Source organism: Macaca mulatta, chromosome 9 (genome assembly GCF_049350105.2).
Source record: "Macaca mulatta isolate MMU2019108-1 chromosome 9, T2T-MMU8v2.0, whole genome shotgun sequence".
NCBI lineage: Eukaryota > Metazoa > Chordata > Mammalia > Primates > Cercopithecidae > Macaca > Macaca mulatta.
Window position 1 is genome coordinate 54,631,675 of NC_133414.1, and position 13,266 is coordinate 54,644,940.

Consider the following 13,266-nt stretch of genomic DNA (forward strand, 5'->3'; position numbering starts at 1 on the left):
GAGATATGTTCTCATGAATGTACCTGTGATTAACCTTTTATAGATCAGATGGTCCCATCAGAATCCAAACAAAAGGATGAAGAAGAAAATTCTTGGGATTTAGAGGTACTATGTATTATCAGTGTTTTTTTAATATTAGAACTGCATGATACGAAAACATAAAATCAGAGGCTTAGACTTTATCTTCTCACCTCTGCATATGTCACCCTAAATTATTTTTGATAGTTTTCAGGATACGCTTAATAGAGAATCTATGTGCTAGGTAGATTACTGCTTCATTGTGAAAATCTGCTAATGTATAGGATTAATTTAAGAAGCCAGCGTGGTATAGTGGCTTAGAAGTCACTAGCAATTCACATGGGATCTGAAGTACGTTTGTCTAAAAGCGAAAGAATTACACTGAATCCAGCTATGGGCAAATATATGATTCTGTGGTATATCTAGATGTACAAAAGTTCTAAATGGCTTCATAGAGAGATAGTTTAAACTTCAGTATTGTAAAAGCTGGGACGTGAAAAATTAATGGCTGGGACTTGAACGTATTGACGTATCTTTATTGTTCAATATAGAGCTGAGGGAACATTTCAGGAGAAAGAAAAGTCTGAGGAATAGGAAACCTTCTGGGACTGTAATAACAAGAGTGTTGGTTGAGTATTCTTTTAAAAAATATAAATTATTTTCACAAATAGAACTCCCTGAGGCCCTTTGTGGCAATCAAGCTGCAGCAGCATGAGCGTCAAATAGTAGTGATGTATTTTAAGGTCACAACTATGGAAAGACATAGAAAGGATCTGACCTCTTACAAACAAGCAGCTGCTGCCTGGTGGTAACAGCAAAGGGTGGAAGTGAATAGACAGGTAGATTTTATCTGATTTGTCATTAGACAAAAATACTTTAATATTTGTTTGCTTTCATTTAGACATGACATAATTTTTTTCTTACTGCATTTACATTCTATTCAAGCACTTTTTCTGTCAGCATAAATTTTGTCAAAAACATATTGCTGATTTTAAGCCCCTGTTTACCTAAATAAAGCAGCTTTTTCAACATTCTGTGCATACATTATATGACAGACTCTAAAAGTTCTCTTCATGACATGCATCATTTTTAACACTAAACAATTCTATAATCATGAATATTTTAAATGTTTAATGTGGTATGTGTTATGGCAAGTAGCGAGTGTGTTGTATTTCTTTGAAATGTCATATTTAGTTTTGATGAGGACTACACATAAGTTAGATATTTTTAAGAGATAATTTTTGAAATATGCATGAGTGAATTTTTTCGTGATTGTGACGTATTTTTCCTGCTCAGTAACCAAGTTAATGGCCACATGAATGTAAAGATAAGCTTGATGTAGACCGTATTACGTGAGGTTTTCTATCAAAATGTTTTGGTGCTTTATACATATCTGCTCTAAAATTGAATTGCTTGTGAAGTAGGAAACTGTGTTTTTAAAAAAGATTTTAATTAGAAAATTTTGATACTCTTCATTATTAGGATTTTTCCATTTAAATTATTTATTGATATTACTTTTAACAGAGTGACCGTGAGACTGTTTCACAGAAGGATGTGTGTTTACCCAAGGCTACACCTCAAAAAGAATTCCATATGATAAGTGAAAAATTAGAAAGTAAGAACCATTTTTTACTTAAAAAGCCATTTGACCAAATATTTCTCTAAACTGATGAGGAAGAATATCCTCTAATAGCCAAAGAGAATTACCTTCTAAATGCAAAGTGCGGAGAAAAAGAGAAGTGAAATGGTGATAAGTTATACATCTTATCAGGTATTGGCAACAGACTATATTGAGAGTGCTGAAACGGAGCTGAATTACTAGTTTGAATTCAAGATATTCCAAGACCTGAGGAAAATAAGAAAATAAGAAAGAAGAAAGTAGTAAAAGAGGAAAAGAAGACTGAGAGAGACAGAGTGTACAGAGAGTACATGAAGGAACAGGAAGCATGTTTATATAATGGAGGATGATAAAATGAAATGATTCTTTACAAAGAGATTGGGTATGGTTAGAAATTTGGGAAGAATAAAAAGTGACCTTCTAGTACCAAAATTTACCAGAGAATTACAGCAAAGGTATTCTGATTCTTCCTGTATTTCTCACTGGTGGGAAGCCATTAGGGATGGAAGCACTTGACCATGGAGAACTGTGTTCTATTTGCAGTAGGTGAGAGTAAGCATATGTGCACGGCCACACATGTATACAATTTGTCATATACAATCCGTATATACCAGAAGTTTTCATAGATCAGCTGGAAACCTTGTCAACAATTCACACTGTGATTCAGCCGACTTAGGATTCTGCATTTTTAGTAAGTTCTCAGGTGATGCTGATGCTGGTGGTCCTTGGACCTTGCTCTGAGTAGCAAGAGGAGAGGCCATTCTTGGGAAAAATGTGGAAGAGGAGCAATTGGGTAGAAGGTTGCAGTGGAAAAGGGTCAGGGGAAAGGATTATGTTGATCTTACTTCTGAGTGTGTTTTGAGCCAGAGGTGAAGAAGGAAGGGGCAACACAATAGAAATTATAGAAGGAAGATATTACCACTAAACAAAGAGAAAGGAAAGAGTGGGGAAAAGAAGTTTAACAGGTGTTGTATGGGAAGAATCAAGAGCACAAGTCTAGAGATTATTTTTACTAAAGAGGAGAGATTGTGAGGCAGGAAGCAGGGGACAAGGGAGAAGCCAGCTAGATTATTTTGGATTTTCTATGAAGGAAAATTGAGTGAACTCACTTCAGAAGCATCTAGAATATTTTTACTGCAGAATGTTAGAGTGTTGGTGCTCCGGAGACGACTGGAATCATGAGGGTTAGTAGAATTGGACTAAACCTCAGTGTCTCATTAATTTTCTTTATTAATATGAGGCATCAAATATATATATGTATATATTTTGTTGATATTTGCAATTTGAATAAGAGATGCTTGAATGTAAGAACCTTGGCTTGGCTTTATTTTTAAGGAAGCAAATTGTGTTGGTAAAATTGCCATTTTATAAAAATTCATTAGAGAATAACATGATACACCAAACCAGACTAATTTAAGAAACCATAAAATTCTGAATTTATGACTTGAATACTTAAGTTATTGTTATTCATAGGTATTATGCTGATTTTTACATAGAAAATGTTATTAATATTTAACAAGTCTGTTGCAAATAAATTAAAAACAAATATGTCAATATTGAAAGCTTATTAAATTTGCTATTCTTGATGAGGTTTGTACATTTTCCTCCATGAGTGGATCAAGAAATACTGAGATGGCTAAGCTAGAAATTACAAAAATGTTGGCATACTATTATACCATATGGGTATGAAAATCAATGAATATTTATATTTAGTATTATGCCATAAGTATATATCCAAGCTGATTAATTCATAACATTTTCACTGCTGAGATGTTAATTCTACATTCAGCTGAACTCTCATTCAAACTGTGTACTTTCTCAATGACAGGGCATATTAAAGAACATGATGAATGTTTGTAATGTAATGATATAAATTATTACTATTACTATTATTATTATTTTTGAGATGGAGTCTCGCTCTGTCGCCCAGGCTGGAGTGCAGTGGCCGGATCTAGGCTCACTGCAAGCTCCGCCTCCCGGGTTTACGCCATTCTCCTGCCTCAGCCTCCCGAGGAGCTGGGACTACAGGCGCCTGCCACCTCGCGCAGCTAGTTTTTTGTATTTTTTGGTAGAGACGGGGTTTCACCGGGTTAGCCAGGGTGGTCTCCAACTCCTGACCTCGTGATCCTCCCACCTCGCCCTCCCAAAGTGCTGGGATTACAGGCTTGAGCCACCGCGCCCGGCGATATAAATTATTATAATGTATTGCATTAAAGACACCTGGTGTAGCATTCAACGTTCAGTCTTTGCATTTATTTTCTCAGTGTCATGATTTGCTCCTCTGATTCAAGATCACTTCTCTCCTCATCACTGAGCATATACATATTGGTATTACACTTTTTGCAAAAATCATACATAAATGGTTGTACAATGTTCTTGTCATTCTATAGCAACTTTTTATTTTTTGTTCAGCGATTAGCTCATTTTTCATTTATTTTAAGATTTTAGGCTGTGCGCATTGGCTGACGCCTGTAATCCCAGCACATTGGGAGGCTGAGGTGGGCGGATCACGAGGTCAGGAGATCGAGACCATCCTGGCTAACATAGTGAAACCCCGTCTCTAGTAAAAATACAAAAAATTAGCCGGGCGTGGTGGTGGGCGCCTGTAGTCCCAACCATTCGGGAGGCTGAGGCAGGAGAATGGCGTGAACCCAGGAGGCATGGCTTGCAGTGAGCCCAGACTGCAGCACTGCACTTCAGCCTGGGCCACAGGGCAAGACTCCATCTAAAAAAAAAGAAAAAAAAAATTCATAGTGTGCATTTTTACTTTGCACCACATTTAATTAGACTCTCTTCATGGTGACTAAAAAGCAACGTAAATATAATTACAGGTGTTAACAAGCCTTTGTTAAAGTGTATGTTCTACTTCATGCTATATTAGAAATTAAAAGTGAAGTACTCAAAATACAAGTATGCACAGACATACATTTCAATAGCCATTATAAATGTGGCTCACTAATCTTTAGAGCGATGCCATGTGACCTGTCCTGACTCTAAAAACTCCAGTGTACCCCTTTACAAAAATAAAAGTAACAAAAAAATAACTAAGGTAGTATTTCCCTACCTGGTTCCTCTGCATGGATTTTGAACTTCAGGGATTATCAGATCACGATTTAGAACCAGTTTTCAACCATACATGGGATTCTTAAGTGCCAAGTGATAAATGGTTCCTTGATGATGAGATAGCCCTTAATGTTTCATCTCTTTGTGTTTTGCTTTTTTATCTTGTGTTAGAAAGTTTAAAGCCAGCTATTGTCTTTATAAGGGAAAATATTTTGGTTACATATTCATTTCCTGTCTCATGACACTCTGCTTTCTTTGCACTTAGTGAGGATGTACATTTATCAAATTTTTACCTAAAACAAGCAGATGAATTAATGGTATCATTTCTTATATATGAATTTCTAAGATTTCTTCACTGCTTCAGAAGTAAATTTTAAAGATATTAATGAATCGAGAAGGACCTTCTCATTGTAATGAAAGCAGGTTTTTATTTAAAGTGTATTGAATACAATTTTAAGCACTTTTTTTCTAAAACACATACATGCAATATGGTCATGCATATTTAGCCTTCAAATGGGTGGACATAAATTTTGTGTGTTTTAGAGAGTTTATACCCCTGAAGTGTCTTAATTATTGATCAATTATCTCTCAATGAAAACCACATATGTAGTTGGTATTTCTAAATGTACTAAAGTGTGTCATACTGAAAAAATAAAAAAGTAGAGAAAAATGAGAGATTAAACATGTTTTATTCATATTATTTGATGAAATGAGATATATTTCTATATCAAAGAGATGTCTGCTTTTTCTTGAAGCTAAGTTTTCTATAAGAATTTTTTCATAACAGTAGTTTAACAGCTCACATGGTAGAACAGATAGAATTAGTTTTAGAAACAAAACAATTGTAATATTCATTCCTTGAACACTAAAACTGTTATTTTCAATAACCATTATTCTAACATTGAAATACGCAGGTTAATGATATGTAAAAAGCCTCTGGAAATTTACTTCTAGTTTTTGATACTTTCATATTAGAATTCTTTTTTTTTCTTTTATTGAGACAGTGTCTTGCTCTGTCATACAGGCTGGCATGCCGTGTCATGATCTTGGCTCAGTGCAACCTCTGCCTCCTGGGTTCAAGTGATTCTCATACCTCAGACTCCCATGTAGCTGGGAATACAGGCATGTGCCCCCATACCTGGCTGATTTTTGTATTTTTAGTGGAGACTGGGTTTCGCTATTTTGTCCAGGCTGGTTTGGAACTCCTGGCCTCAAGAGATCCGCCCCCCTCAGCCTTCCAAAGTGCTGTAGTTACAGGCATGAGCCACTGCACCTGGCCTGTATTGGTTTGTTAATGGGTGTGCTTGAACCTTCTTGTATAAGTGGATCAGGAAATTTTAAGAGAACTAAGCTAGAGAACCCCATCAATGTAAAAATACTTGTATTTCACAGAGGTACAAAAAGGAATATGTTTATTAACTTTTATTCTATCAGTAGATATGCTGACAAATTTAGAACATTCTCTGTAATGATAAGTAAATTGTACTTTTGAAATCTCATCACAGCTTTGCAATTCCTAAATTACAGGACAAATTGAAAAACATAATAGCTACATGTAGTATATTGACATAAGTGATTCTGATGTGTTTCCTTAACAATATAATATTGCATTCTACCATTATCTTGGGTATTTATTTTTGTTGGGGGGTGGTGGGGGCATGACTTGGTCATCTTATTGAATACAACTTCTTTCCTTATACAGCAGCTTACTCTTACTTCTATTAGGATTTTTGTGCTTTAGTTATTGTCACTTTAAATATATTTTCACTGTTGAAATCTTCACAGCATGTTTGGTGAAATCTATTTTTGAAATTTTCTTAGGTATATTTCTGTCAAGTAGGCATGTTAACAAATACAATCACCCAAAAGAACCCAAAACTTAGTGTAATCCCTTTTCAATTCAAGCATGAGGATTCATCTTCATATTCACACTGTATGAATGTTTGGTAGGCTTTGACAGGCTTGCATATAATCAATTATATACGTCCCTTTTCTTTTAGAGTCTCCTCATAAAGATGGTCTTCTTAAGGTAATACCTTTTATATTTTTATCTTGAGTATTAACTACATATTTTATGAAGTATACATTATATATTAATTATTTTGTTTCCAAACCCTTTAGCCTACTTGTGGAATGAAAGTTTCTATTCCAAATAAAGCCTTAGAAGTGAAGGATATACAAACATTCAAAGCAGGTAAATTTTGTAATTTTAATTTTACTCTGGAAAGAAGAATATTAAAATATTTGAAATGCTGAGAGCCTTTTTATTCCCAATGTTGTTTTGTTTTCAAAATTTGATGGGAAAATTTGATACAAATAATGCCAATGTTAGTATTTATGTTTGAAAAAATGCCATTTACAAGCATAAGATTTAGAGATTTAAAAAAAAAAATCCGCTTTACTTCATGTGGTTCTACTTTAATGTCCTGATAGTATAAAGTTTCCAACTTGCAATTTCTGTATGTGCTTGGTTTCAAGGCAGGTGAAATTTGAGACTGTCAAATATTTGCAGTGGTTCAAATACTGACTGGAATTCTGGTAATTACCTAGAGGAAAATTTCACTTGCTGACATGACAGCTATGAGTGTTGTCACTCTGAGAATCTAAAGAAAATCAGTTTTTTTTTTTAATTAGCTGACTGAATGTGTGTGTGAGTGTGACTTATAATATTAAAAAGTAAATCAAGCAATCATTCCTTGATGACTCTTTGCTACACAGTGTTTTAGAAGAGTGACTCCAAAGCATTTGGCCTTGGTGTCTTTTTATGCTACTGTAATTAATTGCCTAGAGGTACAAAACAGCCTGAATTAGTTTTTTGTTGTCATTTCCATGCATGTTTAAAACATTTTACAACAGGCTGTGCACGGTGGCACATGCCTGTAATCCTAGCATTTTGGGAGACCAAGGCAGGCAAGTAACTTAAGGTCAGGAGTCCCAGGCCAGCCTGGTCAACATAGTGAATCCCCATCTCTACTAACAATAACAAAAAATAGCCAGTTGTGGTGGTGGGTGCCTGTAATCTCAGCTACTCTGGAGGCTGAGGCAGGAGAATCGCTTGAACCTAGGAGGCAGAAGTTACAGTGAGCTGAGGTTGTGCCCCTTTAGCCTGAGTGACAGAGTGAGATTCCATCTCAAAAAGCAAACAAAAAAACAAAAATTCTCAACATATGTGTGCGGTTATAGACTATATGTAGAATTTGTTTTCTTGTCTTATTGTACTGTACATATTATATTGGAACTTCCTTTTTTGTTTACTTATCATATATTTTAGTTGTACTTAATACAATTAGCTCCACTTTGATTTAAGGCCTCATAGTTTGTCATTTTAACTCTGAAAGCATTTAATTAGGCTGTCTTTCATAGCCACTAAAAGTCAACATTAAATGACAGCTTGTATCAGAGAGCTTTTATTGAAGTGGGAGTATTTACTGCTTCAATTAATGTTAAAAATTAAAGTGAAAATATTTAACATACAGGAATACATTTTAAATATTTATCTTTTTGGAGATAGAGTTTCACTCTTTCGCTCCTGCTGGAGTGCAATGGCGTGATCTCAGCTCACTACCACCTCTGCCTCCCAGACTCAAGTATTTCTCCTGCATCAACATCCCAAGTACAAATACTCATTTGTACCAGTCACTAGAAAAGCAAATGTGATTAGTGTGATTAGCTTAGAATCATTTCTCGTTTTGTAGATGAGATGGGAGTAATGGGATAATAAATATATAAATTAACTTGTGTTTCTGTAGAAAGAAAGAATAAATAATGGTTAAGTGTAGGAAGCCAGCAATGTTTTCTGCAGGGATTCATTGGAATTGTTTGAGCAGCAGCGTCCCAAGATTAGATTAAAGTATTAGGGCATACTGGTCATGGTACAAACCAGAGATTTGCAAACTTCTCCTGTAAAGGGCCAAACAGGAAATATGTTAGGTGATGTGGTCTCTATTACAGCTTTCCAACTCTGCCATTGTAGCATGAAAGCAGTCATAGATAGTGTGTGAGGAAATAGGCATGATTGTACTCCAATAAAACTTTGTCTAAAAACCATTTGGTGAGCTGAATTTGGAATCCCATAACCATGGGTTATGGAATACAACAGTTTGCATTGGGTCCCTTAATTGAGCCTGCGATACCGAGGCTCCACTAACTTTAAGCAGCTTTTTCAATACTTTTATATACTGTTTCTGCTGATAATTGTTGTCCCATGATGAAACCCTAGCCTGAACAATTCTCCCGGAACTTGGAAATCCCGAGTGGGCACCAATGACTTACTGACTCACTTACTGCGCAGTCCTTTTCACCTTCATTTTTGAGTGGTCCGTCGTGATCCTTTTGCAGCATTCATCTTGCGGGTCACCACCTGCGGGTTCCATCCTGTGGAACCTGACCTAGCAAGGGATGAGAGACGTACACTGAAATAGATATTTTGCCTGTCAGTGCGGCTCAGGGGCTTTGCTGCCTGAGTCTGCATTGTTGGCTCGATGAGGTGGCAGAGTTCGCATTATTTAGTACAGAGTAAATGACAAAGATCTCGAATAAACACCACTAGAGTGTAATTAACATTGCTGACCCCCAGTACAGAGCAATCATGCACCCTCGGATGATCAAAGTTTGGTCTTAGGACCACGTGAATAAACAAGCTATTTGGATAAACTCTGCCACATTCCCTAGATGTTTGCTATATTGCTATCAACTCAAAGTAAAGAGGATTAGGCTACTTTCAGCCAAATCATTTACTGAAGCTATGCAACCCCACCGGCCTTCCAAGAAGGTTCGTGTCTATTTTCTATAACCATCTTTATAATTTTTCTAACCACTTTGTCCGATCCCCTACAGGTAGGGTTTCTTTTTCCCTGTGAAAGCCATCAGTTAAGGGGCCATGTCTAACTAGGAAATATAAATATAAAATAAATAAGTTTGTATTTCCAGTGGGAATGGAAAGATAAAGCAAATGCAGAAAAGAGGTACAGTTAATATGATTTACTGATTATTGAGTTTAAAAAGCTAGGGGAGAGAAAAAAATCTCAGGTCATTCATAAGTTTCCACGTGGGGAATGCTCATGGGGAAGGAGTCAGAAATTGTCAGGTCAACAGAAAAGTGCAAACAATCATGGGACAGACCAACAATTTTCTTCACATATTGAGTTCAAAGATACATTTATGTGGGATATTTTCAGTAGGTAATTGGATTATTATAGGTATTTCTAGCTGGAGATAGAACTCTGGTTGGAGATGCAGGCTTAGAATAATTTTATTATAATTTTTAGACAAAGCCATAGATCTCAATGAGTATATCCATGATGCAGAAGATGTAGAATAAGAGGAAAGCCATTGACAAAACCCTGGAAATATCAACATTTCACAGAGTCAAAGGACTTCGTAAAGGAGACTGAACAGTGGCTAATGAAAAGTAGGAGAGGAGTGAGAGAAAATGATGTGACAAATTTCTTTTAAATGTGAGAATTTCAAGCAGTGAGATTACTGAAAAGTCAATTGGAGTTAACTTACAAGTTCTGCAGTGATAATCTGTTCAAAAGAATTATTTTAGAGTTGTTAGGTACACTGTTGATGTGGTTAATATTTCTGGTGTCCAAGAAGAAATCTCCCAAGATCCTACCTAATGCTTTGCAACTGAAGCAGTCAACATACCCAGGGTCTGGAAAATTGTCTAGACTGGGGAGTATGCGTGCCAGCATTTTTCCAGAATTGTCAAAACCTAAGGGTCTTGTATAAGGAAAAGTGCTGTCTTTTTTATGTGCTTCTTGTGGAGAGTGGAGATCTGTATTCTCTTTCTCTCTCTCTCTCTCTCTCACACACACACACACACACACACACAGACATACACACGTACAGTAATCAGCCTTATCCACGGGGAGTATTTTCTAAGACACCCACTGGATGTCTGAAACTGTGGATAGTATGGAACCCTATACATCCATGTTTCTTTAAATATGTGCATATTTATGATAAAGTTTAATTCATAAATTAGGCACAGTGAGAGATTAACAATAAGTCATAATAAAACAATAACATATTGTATTCAAAGTTAGGTGAATGTGGTCTCTCAAAGTGTCTTGTATTGTACTCACCCTTCTTGTTCGTGTGATGATTGTGAAATGATATAATGCCTGTGTGATGAGATGAAGTCAGGTGAATGAGGTAGGAGTTGTCATGTGGTGTTAGGCTACTAATTATTTCTGGCTATCTGACTACACATCAGAAGGAGGATCATCTGCTTCACGTGACCCTGGATCATTGAGCCATGATAATGTTGATGGTTGGGATTTTGATGACAGACCATTTTGATGATTAATGGGCAGTTAGCTTATACAAAGGGATGATTCATGACCTGGGTGAGATGGAACAGCATGTCTTAATATTTCATCATACTCCTTAGAATGACACCTTATTTAGAACTTATGATTTATATATTTCTGGAATTCCCCATTTAATATTTTTGGACTATGGTTGACCATGAGTAACTGAAATTACAGAAATCAAAACCATGGATATTATATTTTGAAATATATGTTTGGTCTTCAACATTGTTTTGTGGCATACAACTCATAAAATGTTTAGAATCTCCAAAGTGATGTCTTTGTATGCTAATAATTGAGTGGTGGCTGGCAATCCCTAGGTAGCTTCAGGATAGGAGCTGGTCACAAAAAAGAACAAGGCATGATTAGGGTGTTGGGACTTTCAGCTCCACCCCTCAACCTCCTAGAGGTGAGATGAGTTGAAGGTTATATCGATTACCAGTGGCCACAGATTTTTTCATTCATGCCTATGTAGTAAAGCTGTTTAAGAACCCAGAAGGACTGGGATCAGAGACCTTCCAGAAAGCTGAATGTATGGAAGTGTTTGGAGGCAGATGTGCCCTGGGAGGGCATGGAAGCTCCATGCTCCTTCCCCTATAACTTGCCGTATGCATCTCTTCATGTGTCTCCTTTATAATACCCTTTATAATAAACTGGTAAGTATGTTTCCTTTAGGATTTGGGGTACTCTAGCATGTTAATCCAACCCAAAGATGAAGTTGTGAGGACCCCAACATGAAACCAGACGGTTAGATGTTTCAGAGATCCAGATTTGCAACTGGTGTGGGAGGGCAGTCTTGTGAGACTGAGCCCTCAGACTATGGGATCTGAGACTCTTTCTAGATAGACAGTGTTGGAATTAAATAGGGGACAACCAGCTGGTTTCTGGTACAGAATTGGTTGCTTATTTATTGGTGGAGAAAATCCTCCAACATTTGGTCACAGATGTCTTCTGTTTTAATGATGGTGGTGTGAGAACAGAGGGAAATCACGTTGTGTGTCTTTCTACACATAGAGCAGATAAAGAGAGACTACTGTATACTCTGTTCTAACTGCTCCAAGTTCATTTGTCGAGAAATTATACTTTCTAAGGTTGATACTGTCTGCTTATACTAATTCTGCTAATAATACAGTTTTCTGTCAGTCTTAAAGGGTTCTGTTTGGATTATGACTCTTTGTACACTGTAGTTCACTTGCAGATATCAAATTGTGATAAATTCTGTTTTTCCTTGCATTTGAGATCTATAAAAGGAGGGGAAATAAACATTCTTAATGCATTAATTTCATCATAGTATACTTAATAATAATTTCACTATAGTCTCGATGTATGGTCCCAAATAAATGCTTTATAATAAATCATCTGAGTCTTTGTAACAAAGCATTGGAGTATTATGCTTTTTAAACCAAGACCTGAATTATGCATGAAAGTGTGCATGATTCTTTTAAACTAAGTTGAAGACTCGTGATGTCTCCCAGGCTGCTTTCAGACTCCTGAGCTCCTCAGATGATCCTCCTGCCTCACCTTCAAAGTAGCTGGGATTATAGACATGTGCCATCATGCCCTCTTATGTTTTTAATATTCTGTATCTTTTATTTATCTTTGTTGATTTAATGTATTTACTTTTTTCTTTAATAGTGGATGTGAGTTCTGTAGAGTCTACATTCAGGTAAGACTTTGCTGTTTTTTAAAATGTATATGTTAACTCAGAAAATACAGAGAAAAGAGACCACTATCTGTCGAGTATTCTACTCTAGGCTAGACAACGTATTATGTGCTTAATATTTATCATCTCACGTAGTCATCACACAGCTTTGGAAAACATCTGTGCTACTGTCACCTACTTTGTATTAATGAGGCAAATGTGGTTCAGAGAGGTTGATTAATTAGCCTATGATTTCATAGCTAAAAAGTAGCTGACCCTTAAGTTTGCCATCAGCCTACCTTGCTCCCAAATCCCTTCTCTTCCCTCTCGGCATAGATTGCTGGAGACCTATGTATCACTAGGATCAAGGTATAGGTCCAGATGGGATCAATTCACAAAGTCACATTTTGTTATACGTTAACTCATTTTAGAGATTTCCCTTAGAACACTGGTTAATCCAAGACTTTGTTTTAACATGTTTAACAGTTAGAGTGGTAACCAGTACCTTGATTTATCATCAAAGTTTTTAGAGCAGATCTGACTTAGCTGTGGTGACAAGACATAGGTTTTTGTTTCATAAGCGAGACCAGGTAAATCCTATAGATGAA

General features: G+C 36.3%; 1 protein-coding gene across 1 annotated transcript in view; it reads left to right on the forward strand.

The window, feature by feature from the left end:
- The window catches only part of LOC144331432 (ankyrin repeat domain-containing protein 30B-like), a 131,705-nt gene that overhangs the window by 71,802 nt on the left and 46,637 nt on the right, over positions 1–13,266 (forward strand). The window contains exons 30-32 of the mRNA XM_077947967.1: positions 6,700–6,728; positions 6,821–6,893; positions 12,652–12,682. Coding sequence (XP_077804093.1) covers positions 6,700–6,728; positions 6,821–6,893; positions 12,652–12,682 — 133 coding nt within the window. The remainder of the gene's footprint in view (positions 1–6,699; positions 6,729–6,820; positions 6,894–12,651; positions 12,683–13,266) is intronic.